At 46.7% G+C, this 21,274-nt stretch overlaps 1 protein-coding gene across 6 annotated transcripts in view; it reads right to left on the bottom strand.

The window, feature by feature from the left end:
• TTYH2 (tweety family member 2) overlaps nt 1-21,274 on the bottom strand; it is a 181,700-nt gene that overhangs the window by 17,422 nt on the left and 143,004 nt on the right. For 2 of the 6 annotated variants that reach the window (XR_015058944.1, XR_015058945.1), the window contains exons 11-12: nt 10,388-10,604; nt 8,641-8,808 (exon numbers count right to left, since the gene is read on the bottom strand). The exons of 2 other annotated variants lie outside the window; for them this stretch is intronic. Coding sequence is in view for 2 of the 4 variants with exons in the window: in XM_085884007.1 (XP_085740133.1) it covers nt 8,641-8,808; nt 10,462-10,604 (311 nt within the window). In the remaining 2 variants the exon portion in view is untranslated. The remainder of the gene's footprint in view (nt 1-8,640; nt 8,809-10,387; nt 10,605-21,274) is intronic. 2 more of the 6 variants (XM_085884007.1, XM_085884017.1) reach the window with 1 other exon arrangement.

Here is a 21,274-nt window from a genome sequence, read left to right as displayed (position 1 = left end):
GGGAATCGGTCCAGGGGTGAGAGAAGCGACCCCCGATTCCCTCCAAATTACGAGCGAGCAAATTAACCCTTCACGAGAAGCAAGATGGCGTCTCAAGGCGAGCGGGAGCCGGGGGTATTAGAAATGTATATGTGTAGTAATGTAGAATCCATGGTCCAGGATGGAATCCCCGTGCAGGAAATGTTGATTGTGCAGGAACACGGACTCGCCCAACTGAAACCCAGAACCTGAAATGGGTGCGGCAGCGGCCGCAGTGTATGACACCTCCCCTCCCCCTCTCCACCAAGACCCTTCCCCAACCCCTGCCGAAACGGCTCAGCTGAGTGCATCCGACATGGCCCAGCTATGCGCCATGCTGGCGGCAATGAACGAAAAGATGAATGCGAAAATGATCGAAAAAATGGATGCGAATATGAATGAAGTGAAAACGACGATGGATGCGAATACACAACAAATAAACGAAAAGATGGATACAAAAATAAACGGAATGGAAGCAAACATGAAGGAAGAAATGAAAAAGTTCCGGGGTGAGACGCAGAACATGGGCCGATGCCTGCAGGCGGGCATGAAGGCCGTGACAAAGGAAATAATAGTTGAGACAAGGGAGGTAAAGGGTGAAGAGTTGGGAGAGACACGGGAGATAGAAAAAATAGAGGAAAGACTACACGATAAAGACGGGGTAAGTGACGCACACACACACACGGAGGTAGTGGAGGACAATGGGGGTGAGCTGGCGGACTGGGTAGAGACCCAGTGCGAGCACCTGGATGACCTCCTCCAGGAACGAGGGGAGGGAGTATGCCCCCTTGAGGCAAGTCACGACCAGGTGAGTTCGGTCGTGCTTTGCGAGGTTGAGAGGACGGGTGCTGTGGACAGGTGCTTGGAGAGCTTGGGGGGTATAGAGGCCCCGGAGACCCTTGTGGGGACACGAATCCCCAGTGTGGTTGTCCCTGTGTGTGTGGTGCAAGGTGTGAGTGCGGCACCGTGTGTGGAAGCGACCCCGTGTGTGAGTGGTGTGGTGGCGATGGTGCCAGAGTGCGTGCTTCCCAGCACGCCGGGTGTGGATGGGGCACCGTGTGTGAGTGAGGCCGTGTGTGTGAGTGAAACGGCCAGTATGAGTGAGGCACCGCGGGTTAGTGCCCCCGCGTGTGTGGGTGAGGCACCGTGTGTGGAAGAGACCGCGTGTGTGAGTGTCGCCGTGTGTATGAGTGAGGCACCGCGGGTTAGTGCCCCCGCGTGTGTGGGTGAGGCACCGTGTGTGGAAGAGACCGCGTGTGTGAGTGTCGCCGTGTGTATGAGTGAGGCACCGCGGGTTAGTGCCCCCGCGTGTGTGGGTGAGGCACCGTGTGTGGAAGAGACCGCGTGTGTGAGTGTCGCCGTGTGTATGGATGAGGCACCGCGGGTGAGTGCCCCCGCGTGTGTGAGTGAGGCGCGGAGTATGGATGAGGCACCGTGGGTGAGTTCCCCCGCGTGTGTGAGTGAGGCACGAGTGAATGGAGCACCACGTGTGAGTGGTATGGGTTATGTAAGGGAGACCGTGTGTGTGAGAGAGCGGTATGAGAGGGAGATGTCGGTTGGCATGCGGGAGCACGCAGCCGCGTCTCCCTGTGTGAATGTGATGGAGTGGACTGTGTGCGTCGTAACACGCAGGTGTGCGTGTGTGGAATGGAGACGGAGACGGCGACAGAGGAGAGAAAGCCGAGTAGCGGCTGTAGTTGTTTCGGGGACCGTGCCGGGTTCACCCAGCAGGGAGCACGAGGTCCGTGCTGTGCAACGCACGAGACCACCACGTGCTCGCTTGCGAGAGTGAAGTCCCGGTCCGGAAACGCACGCGGTGGATTTGCCGATCCCGCGGACGGACAAAGTTTAGGCAGGATGACGGATTTGGACCGGACGGGTTCTCCACGCGATCGTGTGTGTTAAGCTCCAACGGGCAAAGCACATGTGTTCGCGTGGGGAACGCCTCGAGACGTGGGGCTTGTGTTTTTTTTTTGCGCACGGTGACGTCATGGCTGCACGTGTGGTCGGAATCCGGCAGGAGGGGTATCCCGGCCGGATGGTACCGTCCAAGGAGGGACGAGGTACACGTGCAGCTGCATGACGTCACGGGCAGGTGCAAAGTGCGCGAGTTGCCGTGCTGGCGCTGCGCATGGGAAACAAAAGAAAAAAGCAAGCCTCACTTTCGGGTGTACAGGATTCCTGGGCAAGGGGTGAAAGACCCCCTAACCCTGGGCACAGGATGGAAACTAGTTAGGGGGAAGGGTTAGCTTAGCTAGACCGACTTCATGGGGCAGGGGTAAGTCCTCATGGAGTCCGTGGAATGGATTAGTTAGAGGGATTGTAGCCAGATTTAGGTTGGGAAATAAAATGATTTATTTGGAGACAGTGACAGACTTTGAGTGTGTAGAGTTGACGTAGTTTAGCCACGTAGTGTTAAAAGGAACGTGCTACTAGTTTAAGGGACGACGTGGGAGCACGAGTTAGTTAGGGGAGGTAGTTAGAAGGATGGCAGAGTTCAGCGGTGAGTGTGTTGAAGAGTTGTGGGTTGTGAGGTGAGTACGTGTACATGTTGAGTGAGTGAGGCCAGCGGGTCTGTGTGAGTGGAGCGAGTGGGGAATGCATGGTGCGATGAGTGATTGGGGGGAGGAGTGACTCCCGCCCAAGGGACCCCGGGGTCAGAGTAAAGTGAGTTAGCTGGGTTAGTCAAATTGAAAAATGGAGGTCGTTTTGTTGTTGGTGGGAAAGTAGGCTCGAGACCCATTTGGAGGGGTGCAGGAGCCCTGTTGACGGGCTTGGGAGCGTGGCTGCGAAAGGTGAGTATCGCTGAGTGGGTACCCCGGGCACCAGGCTAGTCGGCCGCGGTAGGCCATGGGCCCATGGGGGGCCGGGATAGAGTAGTGGGCACGGGTGCGCCTGCTTGGTGCGGGGGCCCGGGGCGCCATTAGCCGCGTGGGCAGTGTTGTGGGCACGGGTGACCCTCGGAAAGGGGCCCGGGAGGCCGGCCTGCCACGTGTGCGTTTCAGGGGAGGTGCCATGGGGGCACTCCCCGGTGTTAGGGAGCTGGTAGGCTCGGAGGCAGTGTAGTGCCCGGGGGTGCCATAGCGGGAGATTCGGCAGAGGGTCGTGCCTGCCGGAGGGAGCCACGTGTCCCAGCCAGGAGACCGTGTGAGGGCACGGAGAGAAAATTGGGGGGTGAGGCCCGAAATTGTGAGGACACCAACACAGGCGACGGGAATCTGGGTTTATAGAACCAATAGTTTAAGCGAGAGGCGCTTGTTGAAAGCCCCGGGGTAGTTTAACAGTTAAATGGTTAGGGTAGATTAGGAGATGTACCCCTCCGCACCATCCATCCCCTCGCTCTCGTTGTGGGCCGCTGGACCCACTTTGGGTTAGATCGCCGAACTCTGGGGAGGCCATTCTGAGGCTTCGTTGGGCCTCGACACAGGACGCTAGCTCTCCCTTATTCCCCTCCGGGAAGGGAACGTAGGGGTTGGGAGTAGGCTAGGTGACAGGATAGGTTAGCCGAACAAGGACGATAAAGGGGGTTAGGGGACGATTTATAGTGGGGAAGTAAAAATAAAAACAACAAAAAAATAAGTTGGGGCTAAATTGGCGTTTGACAAATCAAGGGAGTGGGTATGTACAGTGACAGGCAAAGGCGATAGGTGGGAGGGAGACAGGTAGGTAGGTCCGAGCCCGCCTTCCAAGTGGCCAGCACCACCGCACCCCCTCCACCAACCTCCACTGAACGGCAAAAGCTGGCCAACTTCATCGGCTGGCCGTGTTTTGCTTCAAGGCGGAGGCCGGCCAACTTCATCGGCAGCTGTGTGCTGCAAGGCCTGTGCCGGCCAGTTCATCTGCTGGCTGTTTTTCTTCGAGGCCTGTTCCGGCCAGTTCGTCTGCCGGCTGTGTTTGCCTGCAGCGGCCTTCTTCTGCGGGCTGTGTTTGCCTGCTGCCTTTGCCATGCCATGCCCACTGCCCCTGTTCACCAGCCCCGTTCAATTTTTGCTTTGCCCCCCCCCCCCCTGTTCGTTTCCATGTGCGCCAGGATCAGAAAGCAACAGTTTGCAAGCTGCAAGAACTGCCCTGTTGGCAGCTACAACACGGGCCTGCAGTGGCGGCCCGTGCACCGTGTTTGCGTCCATCCATTCATGCATCCATTCGTTGTGTTCATTGCGTGTGCCGCTTGAGCTGGCACGGAGACTACGTTTGTGCAGCCCATGCACCGTTGTGGTTCACTGCGTTCAGTTCAAAAGGGAAGGCCTTGGACTGCGTGTGAGCAGCCAGCCACGTTCCCTGTCAGCTGCATTGTTTGAGCCAGAGACTGCATGTGGGCAGCCTGGCTCCCTGCTAACTGCTTTTCTTTTGCAGAGTTCATTGATCCTGGGCCATGGTTTAGTGTAAAATTTGTAAGTTAAGGTTAAGATGTACTGTAAATATGAGTGCGCCCCCGGCATGTATGTCTTAGCGCCGGCAATTTTATTTAAGTCGTCCGTGTGAGTGAGTTTGTTTAGATAGTTACGCAGCCCTCAGGTTATTTATTTTGGGGACACGAATACCATGAATGTCGCACTCAGGGATCCGTAGGTAAAATGTACTAGGGGAAAACTACACATGATGGCACACGAAAATTTGACGACTCGGGACGAGTCTGTAAAAAGGGGAGGGGGTAGTGTTGTGGTTACCAAATTCGCAAACCACCATTCAGGTCCCTTAGGTGAGGTATCTCGGTAAGTACATGTGTAGTTAGGTCCAAACCCGTTGTCTAGTGGGAATACACATGTCATTTATGCGAGCTGCGACTCTTCAGGATAGCCGTTTTTCTTTTACTATCTTTATTTTGGACCAACCGCCATGATTACCACCACAACCACAACATCAACCACCAACCACAACACCGCTTCACCACAACCGCCACGACCTTCACGTCACACCTCGCAACCGTAGCATCGCCACCGTTCTTGCCCCGCTGTGGGTACCGGTGTTGGACTCGTGCAGGGCGCACGTTGAACAGCGTGTACAAAATCACGGATTTTGTGCTTCAAAAACGGATCAAAAACGACACACGCCCACTTTTTGCCGTCCAATCGGTGAGCGAGGGGCGATTTGGCCCCGCCTCCAGAACGATCGATATATGCAAATTTGTGGATCAAAAAGCCTTCACGCCCACTTTTTCTCGGGCCAATGGGGAGCGAGGTGAAAGGTCAAAGGGAGGGGGTCAAAGGCGAAGCTACGGGGGGATAAAAAGGACCGTGTTCGTCAGTCAGAGCCGTGTGGAAGTCTGGAGCCCGAAGCCTGCAGTAGCTGGAGAAGCTGAAGAGAGTTGAACGAGGAGAGCCCAAAGAAGAGTCCAGGGTGGAGAGTCCAGAGGCGGAGAGGCGGCAGCGGCGAAGGCAGACGAGGGGGTGCTCGCGACGGTGCCGGGAGCTGCACGCCCGAGGGAGGCCGGCAGCGCGACCTGGCCGAGGTGGAGACGCACACCAGGGATAATAAAGATCCTCTATACCCCGAGCATCAGCAACCCCCTCCTGTTTCCCCCCGCGCTGAGATAGTGCGAGCAAGGGGGCCCCTTTCCCACCCCCCTGCCAGGCACTGTCCGCGAGGCCCGCGGAGTGAGGCGCCATCGCCGCTCCGCGTCTCATCACCAGACGGGTAGGCGCGACCCGGTCTCGGCCTCAGGCCCGCCTCATTCTTGAGGGTATTCATTCCTTGGTTTTGGGTATGTGTTGTCGGCGCCGTCTGTGAAGTAGAATTGTATAAGTGTTGCCGTGTGCTCGGTAGTCGGTATTAGCTCTGCATTGTTTTCGCTTTTATATTTGCTTTTTGTGTAAATGGAATTGTGTTTTTTCTGTGTGCTTTTGGTGGAATTGAATTTGTGTGCTTCCCGTGTGCCGCGAATAAATGTGCTTTATTATTGAACTGTTCTCCCGCTTCGCTTCGTCATTTCTCCCATTGAATCCTCATCTTGCTTCACGTAAAGGGTTGGTAGTGGGCTGAATACGCCCGATAATTAATCGAACCGTCGAGGTCGACGATAACACCGCTCGGTTATTCTGATAGTACGGAACGGGTCGCTTAAGTGGCCCGTGTCCGAAGTCGACCTGCGGCGAGGTGCGATCGCCCGGTCTACCCTCCGCGTGGGTACTTAGGTAGGTCGAATTTGGCGAGCAACCCTATCCCACGCGGGGGGCTGATTGGCTCGATCGGGGTGAGACCGAAAGGTCCACCCGTGACTGGTTCCCGGCGTTAGTCCGAGAGGGTCACGACTGGATTGTCCGTCCGGTGGGCGACGTGCCGCGATTCGAGTTACGTGGCCGTCGCACGCCGGCGGGCGCGAATCCGCAACAATATATATATATATATATATATATATATATATATATACACATACATATATATCTTCTTCTCTCTTCTTCTTCTTTCGGCTGCTCCCGTTAGGGGTCGCCACAGTGGATCATCCTTATGATCCGCATAGTGATTTGGCACATGTTTTACGCCGCATGCCCTTCCTGACGCAACCCTGGTCGCCTCTTACGACACAGGGATCGGGTACACCTATTTTAACCGGGGTATACACCGGCCCAGTACACTGGTACTCACTTCGCCGACCTCGGAAGGATGACAGGCTGAGTCAACCCCCTGGTGTATTAATTCAGTGGCCCAACGGGGCTTGAACTCAGGACCTTTTGGATCCCAAGCCGCTGCCCTAACCACTGCGCCAACACCAGGCTCATATATATATATATATATGTGTATGTATGTATGTATGTATGTATGTATGTATGTATGTATGTATGTATGTATGTACATGTATCCTTTTCTGACAGACAAATAACAAAACATGTGATGTAATTGAAATTTTACTTGCTCATTTTTCTTTAACCTGAGACGTGTTGTCGCTCAACAAGAGCTCCACAATGCTGTTGCTGTTGTTGTGGTTGTGGTTCTTGTTGGGGGTTGATTTCTGAAATGTGCATCCATTGGTCAAACAGCTGCCAGACCCCACCCACATTTGTCACTTGACTCCACCCACCATGGCACCTAGACAAAAAATATATATGGCCGCCATCTTGGCTTTCTGATGGGTCTAAGATCTCAAACCTGGAGGCCTCTGCTGATTATCTACTGCCTGGGTTTGTTGCGTAAGATTTTCAATGGTTTTGCTTGAGTCAAGTGTTACGATGAGGAACCCCAAAAAATCTAATCAATGTCAAATTAAAATTAGGAAGGTTTAATCAAGCCCGTCAGCACGCATGGTACACGCTGCCCAAAAAAAGATAGCGTTACTTAATGTTTGAACGACCCCATATTGGGGTTAAACAATCCGTGACCGTGTCGTGTGATGAATCAGTTCGTTCCGATATAACTGTGGAGCAGGCTGACATGGATGAGAGGTGTCGAGTTAATATTTTAATAGCACATTAAATGTGTGTTTCTCAATCATGCTGTTCATATTTAAGAGTGCTTTAAATGCGCATTTCCCAATCGGCCCACAACCGGATTTTGTCACATGTTGTGACCACAGTGCGACCATTCTTGTTTCCCACAATCATAGCAGTGAGAAAGAGCTACAGATTGCAGAAAAATGCATCTCATGTAATGACGGCTTGTATGTTCTCCAAAGAAGGAGACCAGGTTTTAGAACTGGAATTACACTCAGGTATTGTGTTACAATGGTTTATCAAAATTAACTAAATTTTTGTTGTAGTTTGTGGGCGGGGGGGGGGAGAGGGCGAGAGGGAGAGAGAGAGGGGGAGGCGTGGGAGACAGAGAGAGTGGGAGAAAGAGAGAAAGAGAGACAGAGAGAGAGAGGGACAGAGAGACAGACAGACAGACAGACAGACAGACAGACAGACAGACAGACAGACAGGCAGGTGGGCAGGCAGGCAGGCAGGCAGGCAGGCAGGCAGGCAGAGACAGAGACAGAGACAGAGACAGAGACAGAGACAGAGACAGAGACAGAGACAGAGACAGAGACAGAGACAGAGACAGAGACAGAGACAGAGACAGAGACAGAGAGAGAGAGAGAGAGAGAGAGAGAGAGAGAGAGAGAGAGAGAGAGAGAGAGAGAGAGAGAGAGAGAGAGAGAGAGAGAGAATATCACTGGATGTCGTCTCCCTCCCACATTTATTCAGGAATTTTTATGGAAATTTGTAATTTGTGAATTTAAAAAAAAAAACAACAATCAACTACATTTATCTAAACCTTTCATATTAACTAGATTAACTTTCAAAAACATGAAGATTGCTTTCGGTTATTTTCATGTCAGTTGCATTTTAAGCTCTTTACACACAACACTTGAATAATGATGCTTCGCTGCCTCTGTTTGTGTCTATACGGTGATGAGGATTTTTGAGCTATGCAATCAATAGCGATCATAACATCTCAGTTGGTATTGCAATCCCTCCCTTCTTGGTATGGAGCTGAGACAACAATATGAAATTTGGCCAAGGCAAATGCACATAACGGCCTTTATGAGAAGCAAAATGTGATGTTTAATGTCCATGAGTAAATACTCTCAGATGTGAGAACCAGATGTTCATTCTGTCTATGCAAGTATTTTTGCTTCATTAAAAGACAGATGTCAAACACTGTCAAGGTGTTATCAGTGAGTTGTGGCCAAAATACGAAGTAACTCACATGTACTCCGACACGGGTGCATTGGTGATGGACTGGGAGGTCGGCTGGATACTTGTCTGACTGCCAAAACTGCTGTAGCTGTAGAAACTGGGAAGGGGCGGGCGGCGTGTGTTCCCACACGCAGTCCGGCAGATCTCATCTTCTTCGACGTCCTCGTAATGCGAGTTCCTGGTCAGCAAAGAATTTAAGTATAGTCCTCTCTAATCAAAACACGTGTCTACTGACCGTGAGACTTCAGGTATTTAGGATTTGCTGATGACATCACATTTTCCAATCATGGCCATATATGTATGTGACATGGATTTATGGCAGAATGTTTGACCTCTCGTCTACATCTACTTTTTTCACTATATGAAGTACACAATGGAATTTCGTCTTTTCAATCGAATGCCTCACTGGCAGAGCATCCTCTACAATTATTGAACTCTATGTTAAACTATTTAATGAAAAAAAAATACTTTCCAATCATATATTTCAATATTAATAATATTAATACCATTTCTTTCACACCATAAAGGCACATAGGAGTGCAGAGGCAGTTTTATTGGCAAGGAGTACAGTCCTGGATGGGCTGCCACTCCCACACAGGTTACCCTAAATAGTTATCACCCCAGCACACTAGCACTCATTTTGCCAACTTCAGGAAGATGACAGGCTGAATTAACCCCACCTGGTGTTAATTCAATGGTCGACAGAGGCTTGAACTCAGGATTCTATGGTTCCAAACCATCCACCTTAACCACAAAGCCAACACCAGGCTTAATATTATTGTAATTAGGTCAGCAATTATCTTTTCGAAAACGTTTGAATGGAATAAAGTGTGATTAAAATAACCTTTTTTGAGAAATAAATTTAACAGCATTGCATGTGTTTCCAGTACTGCATGTTATAATGAAGTCACCAAAAGTAAAATGTAGACTCTCCAGAAGTGATGGTGAACAAACTCATGAACAAGCTTTGCACTCTCCTTATGTCACGTTTATGGCAGCCTGTGAAGTTTTGGGTTGTTGGCAGTTTTTCTCCAACCATATTGCTTTCTCATGTGCTGTGGGGATTTTTTTTTGGCTAAGTCGATAGTTTAGAAGCGTCCAACCCACAGTCATTAAGAATGGTCTCCTGTAAACAAGGCAATGGCATAAAAATCAAGCGCAATAGGTGGCCTCACTTCACAAGCATGTACAGTGGAGCAGACCAAATAAGGCCAGCAGATGATTCAATCCTGAAGTTTTGTGAATGAGCCAGCTGGGTTTTTTTTTTACTGATGATCCAATAATGACAAGGAAATTGTCCTGAAACTAACTGGACTTTCAAAAGCTTAGAATCCAAGTCCCACGGAACTACTTCCTTCAGCTGAATTATGAACCCACAACCTTTGGTGTGCAGGTCTAGTTTCCTCAGCCAAAAACTTCCGCCGCTACCCAACTACATAATGTGCCTGCAAGGCATCTTTGACTCTCCCAGAATGCAGGACAATCCCCTCACTCTGCTATCCTTTCCGCTCTCTCTTCGCTCCTCTATTTGCTTCTCTTATCTTTTCTCCTGTTGAATCATTCACCTGCTTGCTTGTGTCTGGTTGTTTCTCCATCACCCCACCATCAGTATGTTCCCTTTCTATCATCTTGCTCTTTTCTGAGCCTCGATTTTCTTTACAAAATAAAGAATAGTAAAAGGCAATAGCGTGAAACAGTATTAATAAAAGCGTGAAAGAAAAAGAAATTGCCAACAAAAGAATTTTTTTAAAAATTACTTTGTTTTTGCCGAACGGAAATGGAAGTGGCAGGTTGAGGCACGTGTGATGTGCAGACGTGGTGCGACTCGCACCGTCGGTAGAAGTCACACCATGTTTTGGGTGTGATGCAGATGACTATGTTGAGAAGGATGGTGGAGGCAAGAGAGAAGAGGGTAAGAAACAGCATGCCCACTGTTCCCTCCCAGCACAGCCCGTGCATGGCACCAACGTAGTCCTAAGCAGAGTCACTAGTCATTAACAACACATATTAAGAAAAGACAAAACTCAAAGATTATCTGGTGTTGCATATGGCACGTTGCAGTCATATTAGTTAAAAGAACCAAGATTAAAAAATTCAATATCGAATACATTTAGTCCTGAAATGAAACCACTCTTTCACACATAAACATGTACTTTGGTTCATCTATACTAATAAGTGTCAGCACGTGTGTGTCAGTGTGTAGGTGTGTCAGTGCGTGTGTGTCAGTGTGTGTGTATGTCCTCCATAACTCCAAAACCATAAAACCTAGCAGCCTGAAACTTTGCAAGCATACGACGGGAACTGCAAGGGAGTGCATGAGTGAAAATTGGGTGTTTGGGTGAATTAAAACATCCCTTTTGAAGATAATTAACGGTCTTATTTAATTATATTCTTTATCAGGTGATCCTCAGCCACCTTTCTCTATATGGGGTCTTAAGGCATTTCCTTGGTTACCTCTTTGGGGTCTGAAGCCCTAATGTTTTATGGCCTGCTCAACCATGCCATGACTTGGAACAGGCTGCAACGATTTCTTTATGAGAAAGATAATTTTTGGTTTTTTTCCCCACTTTCCTCGCTTATATGATTGAATGCCTGTTCATCATACCTACGAATCACTGGGTACATTGCAATGCTCATAAACGCCAGGAGACACCAGCGTTCTTGGCTTTATTTCATTTCCGCCAATGTCATAACCTCGAGAATCTCTTAAATTAGGAAGAGATACAAAATTTAAGCTCCAGATTTGAACTCAGCAGCAGTTCCGATGCTGAAAAAAAGTGTTCATTTTCCCATTTGGACATTGCTTTAGCATTTCCGGGTGCATAGTTTTATCGACGGAAATTGGTAATTGCTTGCCAAGCCAGATGTTCCGTTGGAGTGTGCTCGAGTGCTGAAGCCACTTACTGAGCACCCCACAATTGATAGCGGTACAGTTCGTGTCCCGATTGGGATGTACATTTGACAGTTACTACAAGGTAGAGGTACATATACAGCACACACGGACGTGGTACATATGGGTAGATTTGGATCTGTAGGGACTCTCCGCAGGTGTGTGGACATGCCATGCTTGTCACAGGCGCCGTGGTGGCAAAGTTTTATCCCGTATCTTATGGAGGTTTTATCAGGTTTTCATTTGTCCTCGTGAATGTTTCTGAAGCATTTGGTTATCGGGTTGGCTTTACAAAGGCTATTTGTTTTTCTTTGTGTTTGGGTATGTGTGATTGTGTGAGTGGGTGTGTGCTTTTTATTAATTAATTAGTGAATTTATTTTAGTTAATTTAGTGTGTGTGTGTGTGTGTGTGTGTGTGTGTGTGTGTGTGTGTGTGTGTGTGTGTGTGTGTGTGTGTGTGTGAGAGATAGAATTGTAAGGAACAGTTACGTGTGAAAAAACAAGATGCGTGTGATAATTGCTTTCTTTGGGTGAGGCTTCTCCCATTGATGTGTCATTATCTTTTGGTGGAAAATCCACTGTACTGCTTCTTCAATATCTATATGTTTCTTATATATTTATTTGATTCTTGTGTATTTGTGAGAAGTATTGGTTGACTGACTGCCTGGACACAACTGAGGTTGATATCAGTAATCTACTCATGTGGATCCGTGACCAATGTGTGGATCCGCCATTTGGAGAGGTTCTGGGCTGAAAGATTGAAACCTCGAGGAAGAAACGGTGCCCAGCTGATGATCCATACTGTCGGGAAAGTGTATGTGTGCTTTTGTGTGTATGTATGTGTTTGTTTTTGTTTGTTTATTTGGTTATGTGTGTTTGTGTGAGTGTTTTTGTTTTTGTACATATTTATTAACTGTGTGTTTGTGTGTGTGTGTGTGTGTGTGTGTGTGTGTGTGTGTGTGTGTGTGTGTGTGTGTGTGTGTGTGTGTGTGTGTGTGTGTGTATGTTTTGTTCATGAAGCTCAACATATTCTCTCTGCTGCAGTAACTCCCCTACCACAACCTCCCTCCCTCCCTCTCTCTCTGTCCTATCTTTGCTCTACCCCCTCCCAATACAGTGCAATACCCTCTTCCCACACCTCTGTCACTCCCCCCCCTTTTTCTCTCTCTGTCTCTGTACGTGTCTGGATGAGGTTTGTCTCCAGACGTGTCCGGATAGGAGTTTGTCTCCGGACATGTCGTGGGCGGTGCTTGTCTCTGGGCAGTATTTATAGTATAACTGGTAGAAAATGGATTTCAGACATTATTTTGTTTCCCTCTTCACTGTTATTCTATGCAGAAGCATTTTGAAGAGACAGTATGAATTTTAAGTAATGCTCCACTGCACATCTGCCTTCCCTTCCCCCACCCATCCTCACTCTCCCTTCCTCCTCTCTCTTTCTTCCTCTCATCCCCCCAACTCTCTCTCTCCCCCCACTCAATTTTTCCCACAATTTCAGCATTCCCATTCGCGAAGTGATGGGTGGTATTTGCTGGTGAGAAATGAAAGATATTTTACACCTGTGATTGCTTCAGCAACATCAACATCAATCACTTTGCAGTACGTTAACAAATTGCAGTGTGTATGTTGCAGATAAATCAAAGAATTCAGCTCATAGCTACAGTCATCAAATTGCTCGGTTCTACAGGTTGGAATAATACAATGCTTGGATGTGTTTATGTATGTGCAATATTTATAATACTCATATAAAAGCCTCGTGAGCATGCCAAAGTCTGAAGCCTTGGCCACGCGTCAGGTGTGATTACATCTTTATTTATTAGACATTCGACAGCCGTAAATGAACACTGGTTTTACTCGACATGTCTCACACATCACGTGTAGCGAATTTCACCTCCCTGTGACTTGTATTTATTATTTTTTCTAAGCTTCTGTACACCGCTGTTGATGCCCGATTGCAAGTGACCATCTACAATTCCAGTAGAAGAGAAGTAATTACTCGAAAGAAAAATGTTTTTTGAGTTCTTTTTATTCTGAAAAATAGACCGTCGTGAACACACGTTCATGTTAAAACATTGGCCTTTAAAAAGCATACTCAATCTTAAAAACTAGATACTGTTGGACCCCACGATTTACGGGGGAAACATACTTGGAAAATGCCACGAATGTCGAATCCATGAATGTTGGGGCATCGTTTCAATGGGGAAAAGTGGGATCGGTTCACGGCGGTTCATGATTCATAATGGAAAAAATAAAAATCGCCCAAAAGACCACGAACACACCTGCAAAAATCTGTGAATACGCCTGCGAAAAACCCCAAAAAAACCTCGCGAATATGTGAAGCACAGGGCCATAAATATAGAAGCAGGTCACATTTTATCAACCGCGAATATGCGGGGTCTGCGAATACTGAATCCGTGAAATATATGCAGATATATATTGTTACAGTTGTGGAAATTCGCATTACACCATAAAGAGTCCTCAGGTGAGATATATCGGTAAGTCCATGTGTAGTTAGCCTAAACTCGTTGTATGGAGGGAATATGTGTGATTCATCCGGGCTGCGACGCTTTGAGTTAGTCATTTTTCTTTCTCTATTGTTATTTTCGACCATTAAGCCACCATCAACAACGCCCCCGAACAACTCCACCAAACCGCCCCTACCTTCACCTCCACAACCCAACCCCGCAAGCATCGCCTCGCCTGCCATTCTCAAACGACGCCCGCCAACTACCAAACAACCATGTCCAACCCTCACCACAACGACCACCACCATCTTCACCACTACCCGCACTTATGAACGCCATCCACGACGGAACACGCGGCGATGATTTCCGCGGTGGAAACCGTCCAGGAACGCACGCAGGATTGCCACAACAAAAGCTCTTGCGGAGCCTGCGCAGACTTTTCCCGCATGATTCTCCCGCCTGATCTTCCCCGCGCTTTGGAGTGGAGGAGGGGCAATGCAGGTCAAAGGTCAGAGGTCATGTAAGGGAGGGGTCTCATTTTGGGGGAATAATTCCCTGGCCCGGAGCCAAAACTGACTCCCCCGGCCCCTGCACGGCGCGGGGTGGAGGGAGAGCAAGAGGGCATGCCCCCCTTCAAGAGGCTTCTCGCAGAAGCTCGAAGGGAGGCGGGGCCGAAAACTGGGCGGAGCAGAGGGCGAAGCCCGCTCCACAAAAAGGTGGAGAGAGGTCGAAAAGGGAGAGAGCAGTTGGAATTGGAGTGGTCATGAGTTCGTCGTGAGGTCGTCCTTGGTGGCTCAGTGGTAGAATTCTTGCCTGCCACGAGGGAGGCGCGGACGTGAGACGCGGCAGAGCCGGATGTGGGGCGTGAGCCGACGCGTCCATACGAGGAGTGCCGGAGAAGGTTTGCCGGCCGCGAGGGAAATTGGAACCAGGTGCGACCACGCTGAGATCGCAGGAGGGGGACTCTATGGCGCGCAGGGAAGTCACGACTTTCTTTTCTTTGGGATTTTATGTAAATGTGTGTGTGTGGCGCCAGTCCGACAAGTAGAACTGTATAAGTGTTGTAAATAATTCCCCTTTTATTTGGTTGTAGCTCTGCGTCGTATTGCATTTGCTTTTGTTGCATCTTGACTGTATGGCTGTATATACGTGCTTGTCTGTGTGTGTGTAAATAAAGTGCATTACTTGTTGAACTGTTTTCCCGCTTTGCTTCTTCTCCTTCCTTTTATTGAAGCTCCATCTTGCATCACGTAAGGGATTGATAGTGGGTTTAAAACGCCCGGTAATTAATCGGAACCGTCAAGGCCGACGATAACAACGCTCGGTTGTCCCTGTAATACGGAACGAACCGCTTAAGCGGTTCGTGTCCGGAGTCTGCCTGTGGCGTGGTACGATCGCCCGGTCGACCACTCGAGCAGGTACTTAGGTAGGTCGAGTTTGGCGAGCAACCCGATCCTGCGCGGGTGGGCAATTGGAACGATCATGGTGAGGTTAAACCCCCACCCGTGACTGGCTCCGGGCGGTAGTTCCCGGAGGGTCATGACTGAATTGTCCGTCCGGTGGGCGACGTGTTGCGATTCGAGTTACGTGGCCGATCGCACACCGGCGGGCGAGAATTTGCAACAATATATATATATATATATATATATATATATATATATATATATATATATATATATATATATATATATATATACACACATATATATATATACACACATATATATATATACACACATATATATATATATATATATATATATATATATATATATATATATATATATATATATATATATATATCCCTGTGTCGTAAGAGGCGACCAGGCTTGCGTCAGGAAGGGCATCCGGCGTAAAACATGTACCAAATCACTATGCGGATCATACGGATGATCCGCTGTGGCGACCCCTAACGGGAGCAGCCGAAAGAAGAAGAAGATATACATATATATATACATATATATATATATATATATATATATATATATATATATATATATATATATATATATATATATATACATACATACATATATAAACAGTGGGGAGAACAAGTATTTGATACACTGCCGATTTTGCAGGTTTTTCCCACTTACAAAGCACGCAGAGGTCTGTAATTTTTATCATAGGTACACTTCAACTGTTTAAGATGGAATATAAAGCAAAAATCCTGAAAATCACATTGTATGATTTTAAAATAATTAATTTGCATTTTATTGCATGAAATAAGTATTTGATACATCAGAAAAACAGAACTTAATGTTTGGTACAGAAATCTTTGTTTGCAATTACAGAGATCAGACGTTTCCTATAGTTCTTAACCAGGGTTTGCACAGACTGCAGCAGGGATTTTGGCCCACTCCTCCATACAGATCTTCTCCAGATCCTTCAGGTTTCAGGGCTGTCGCTTGGCAACACAGACTTTCAGCTCCCTCCAAAGATTTTCTATTGGGTTCAGGTCTGGAGACTGGCTTGGCCACTCCAGGACCTTGAGATGCTTCTTAAGGAGCCACTCCTTAGTTGCCCTGGCTGTGTGTTTCGGGTCGTTGTCATGCTGGAAGACCCAGCCACGCCCCATCTTCAATGCTCTTGTTGAGGGAAGGAGGTTGTTGGCCAAGATCTCACGATACATGGCCCCATCCATCCTCCCATCAATACGGTGCAGTCATCCTGTCCCCTTTGCAGAAAAGCATCCCCAAAGAATGATGTTTCCACCACCATGCTTCAAGGTTGGGATGGTGTTCTTGGGGTTGTACTCATCCTTCTTCTTCCTCCAAACACGGCGAGTGGAGTTCAAACCAAAAAGCTCTATTTTGGTCTCATCAGACCACATGACCTTCTCCCATTCCTCCTCTGGATCATCCAGATGGTCATTGGCAAACTTCAGACGGGCCTGGACATGCGCTGGCTTGAGCAGAGGGACCTTGCGTGCACTGCAGGATTTTAATCCATGACGGCGTAGTGTGTTACTTATGGTTTTCTTTGATACTGTGATCCCAGCTCTCTTCAGGTCATTGACCAGGTCCTGCCGTGTAGTTCTGGGCTGATCCCTCACCTTTCTCATGATAATTGAGGCTCCACGAGGTGAGGTCTTGCATGGTGCCCCAGACCAAGGGAGATTGACTGTTATCTTGAACTTCTTCCATTTTCTAATAATTGCGCCAACAGCTGTTGCCTTCTCACCAAGCTGCTTGCCTATTGTCCTGTAGCCCATCCCTGCCCCCGCACGTGGGTTAATTCAGCTCAAAGCTACAGTCATAGCTTACTTAATGGTTAGGGTGGTTGGCTTTGGATCCTAGGGTCCTGAGTTGAAATCCCACTCAGCTGTTGAATTAATACCAGGTGGGGTTAACTCGGCCTGTCATCCTTCCGAGGTCGGTAAAATGAGTGCCAGCATGCTGGTATACTGTGTCAGAGTGGTGACCCGTCCAGGATTGTGTCCAATAGCCAAGAAGACTGCTTCGGCAGCACCAACGCTCTGCACAGAGTATTGTCCCAATCTATCTCTATCTCTATCTATCTATCTATCTATCTATCTATCTATATCTATATATATCTCTCTCTCTCTCTCTCTCTCTCTCTCTCTCTCTCTCTCTCTCTCTCTCTCTCTCTCTCTCTCTCTCTCTCTCTCTCTCTCTCTCTCTCTCTCTCTCTCTCTCTCTCTCTCTCTCTCTCTTCACCATTGAGAGATAGGGCGAAAAACGATATATAGCATGATATTTCAAAATGTATTGGGCCCAATATGTTCTCATGGATCAGGCATTGTGTGGCAGAAGTATGTGTTCTGCTCAGTGCCCTTCTAGTTTTTTAAGTGATTGAGAGATGGAGCCAAAAACGGTATGTCGCATGATATCTCAAAACGTTGTGGACAGATTATGACAAAACTTGGTGGATGAGTTGGGGCGGTGACAAGAAAAATCCGATTACATTTTGGTGTGTGACCAGGATGAATGGTCTGGATCCAGTTCCGGCCCATCAGTGGGATACAAAACGTAAACTGTTCAGCCTGGGGGAGGTTTGCGCTCTACCGAGTGCCGTTCTAGTTTTAACTTGTAAAGCCAAACAAAAAGCATGCAAAACTCAATATTTTCCAAGAGATATGAGCAAGTAATAAGAGAGATTGTGTGTGCATGTGTCGAGATTTGTATAGATTATTCTATGATATCACATCTAATATCCAACCACAGCTGTTTCAACCACTTCAAAATGAAGAAATTGTGACAAAACTACCAGATTTATCATTCCAATACAATCCATAATACCCAGCATAAGAATAGATTTAAAAAGCTCACCTTCTTGTTCTTTCTACAACTCAAGTATCATGAGTATACAGAAGATTAGAGCATTTGTAATGAAGATCAACTCAGATAAGGAGCAAATATGGCAAAGAGAACTAAACAAATTAATTATTGGCACATCTCAAACAGCACCAGAAATGTCAGTTATTGTGCCTTCACAAACACATCTTGTTGACTGTGCTTTCACTCTGGTATAGAACAAAAATCTGTTTCTTGCCCATTTTCAAAATGGTAAGTCGGGGGGTTCATAATAATATTACAAACACTGAATGGGGGCAGTAACCATTATAATGTCTGCAATCTGATTGATTTTATAAGTGTGTTGAAGCGTCGTCAGTTCACGTCTTTCACGTTGGCCATTTTGGAATTTTATGGACAGGATGCCAGGTTTTGATGCAATCTTTTCCTTCCGCTGAACAGCAAATGCATTGATGGAGAAAACAGGGCATTTATCTGTTTGCTCAGCAGGAAGGGGAGGGCAGAGCTGAGAGGCAGAGGTGTGGGATGTACCAGCCATCGGCTCTTTCTTTACCACACTGAACCCCACTCTTAACAATGCCACTGTGAATGGAAAAAAGGATTTTGGACTTTGGTTATAGTGGCAGGGAAGTGTTGTCCAGCATGGGGAAGACCTTAGTGGATGCAAAAAGAAGTGGGAAGATGTCTTCCTCACTACAATTCACAGACTGGTGTGTGTTTGTTTGTCGCGCTACCCCTCCCGCAGTTCTGAGCCAATAACATTCAGACTTACTACGTAGGATCAGCACGACCCCGATTAATGTATCAGGGTGTTTTTATCTTTGCTGGTGGTCTTGGAGGGCGGAGGGGGTGGGGATGTAATTTCTTTATGTAATGTGTATCATGTAGTGCCCCCTCCAAGTGGTGGAGGATATTACAAGTCTCCACCATTTACAATACAGCATTCCTGTCCCCACCTTTTCTAGTGCAGTGAGGTGTTTTGAATTATAACCAGTAGGTATGTTTTTGCTTCATGCATGTAACCCATGTTATTCTTTTGCCTATGCAGAGCTGTCAGTTGCCTATACACCGCCTAAGTAAAGGCATGCGTCAGAAGAATGTATTGCTTGGTTGGAACAAGATCGCCCGGAGGGTGGGTACTCTGCTAGTAATTGTAAAACACAATGGGTGTTGAGAAATGCTGTGCTGAGCAGATGTCTTAATGACCAGTCATGCTGTAAAAGTTTTGGATTGATTTACCTGGGAAAAGGCCTTTCGCCCTGGCACATGGCATGGACCTAATGACAACCAACTTACACCTCGCATGACCAACGATCATGTGCAGATTTTCTGTTGCGTTCATCCTGTTGGAAGTAGGGTGCATTCTGCATATGTCATTTAGGCTGCTTTGATGTATCACTGCCATTATAGAAGCTGGCCAGACACAAGTACAAGCTTGGGCAGAGCTGTTCTCCAGAAGCGTGTCCTGACTAGTTCTGTGCTGTCATGTGAGGCACTCCTAGCATTTGTCACAAATACGAAGGTCCTCCTTGCTTTATAAAGCGAATGAGAAAATGGTTTTTTCAAAGTCAACAACAAGGAAAATAATGCTTGGCAGAAAGATCCCTTTGTATGTCTTGAATGTTGTCATTATGCCTTCAATCCATGAAGACAATGAATGTAAGGGCGTAGGATCAAGGGAATTGTATTCTGTACTGGGTTAAAGTTGATAAGCTGAGTACTTTGGTAAAATATGACTTGAGAACCAAAGCATTATGGTGAGCAAGTCATGTAACATTGCTTGGATCAGCAAGTCTGTTAATGCTTCAGGATTGGTCACATCTACCACACATCCTGCCGAAATTTCCACATCACCAACTTTACACTAAAGCGTCATTATGATGTGTGTGTACATTTTATATGTATATCAGTAGGTGCGTATGCTATATATGAATAATCATATGTGAACAGGTGACTACTATAATGGGAATGCTTGTGAATTCATGTGCCGAGCTTTGAATTGAAATATATATATATATATATATATATATATATATTTATATATTTATATATATATATATATATATATATATATATATATATATATATATATATATATTGATGTTCAAAGAAAGGCACGAACGACTCTTAGTGATTACAAAGCGTTTCAATAAATGGTTGTGAATCATACAGGAACAAGTAAACTCTCAGCATAAGACATCATCAGAGAATAGTGCACACAGTAGATTCCTTCTTCGTTAATTAATTAATTAATTCGTTCCATTATAATGTAATTTTTGCATCCCACAACCTTGAGCCTTGCCCTTACATGTACCTCAACATGTTCCACCAGACATATGCCAGGGTAACTTTACACAATATAAGGAAGACAGCTCAATGAGACCTCAACCATGGGTCAACTTTCCTCCAATAAACACTACAGTCACACTCGATTGAGATAACGTCAAAATTTGTGAAATATGCACAAACTTAACATTATTGAGCAATAATCCAACAATTCATTTGTTATTACAGAACAAATAGGATGTGTTAAGTTCTGTTTGGATGTCAATTAGCAATTTCTAACAAAGGTTAGAAATATTATCCTGGACACAGCTTTAGACTCAGCTCGACCAGGAGACAAAACGTGACAAAGAAACAAATACAAGAAAAAGACATCGTGCAGAGCACGATACTTGCAAAATTTACCCCCTTCTCCAAAGGTTGCCATGGATACATTAAATTGTCCATTTCATTAAGATTAAAATTGACAATCTTAATCAAAGCTCAGGTCAATCGGATGAAAAATGATTATTTTTCAGATTGAAATTCATGATTTTAGGAAGTTTGACCTTGAGTTGAAATTTAACCTTTTGACCTCAAATTTAATTGGTTTCCCAATTCAGTGATGCAATATGCAAATCCTGTTCAACTTTCAAGTCAATCAGATGAAAAACGACGATTTTAGAAATTTGACCTCAAAATCAATAGGCTTCTCAAGTGAGACTACCTCCTCAACTTGGTAAAGTTTCA

Source organism: Eptatretus burgeri, chromosome 1, assembly GCF_056783735.1.
Source record: "Eptatretus burgeri isolate ZD-2024b chromosome 1, Ebu_testis_v1, whole genome shotgun sequence".
Taxonomy (NCBI): Eukaryota; Metazoa; Chordata; class Myxini; order Myxiniformes; family Myxinidae; genus Eptatretus; species Eptatretus burgeri.
The sequence above is the reverse complement of the archived record's forward strand: the minus strand, read 5'-3'. Positions and strand labels throughout refer to the sequence as shown.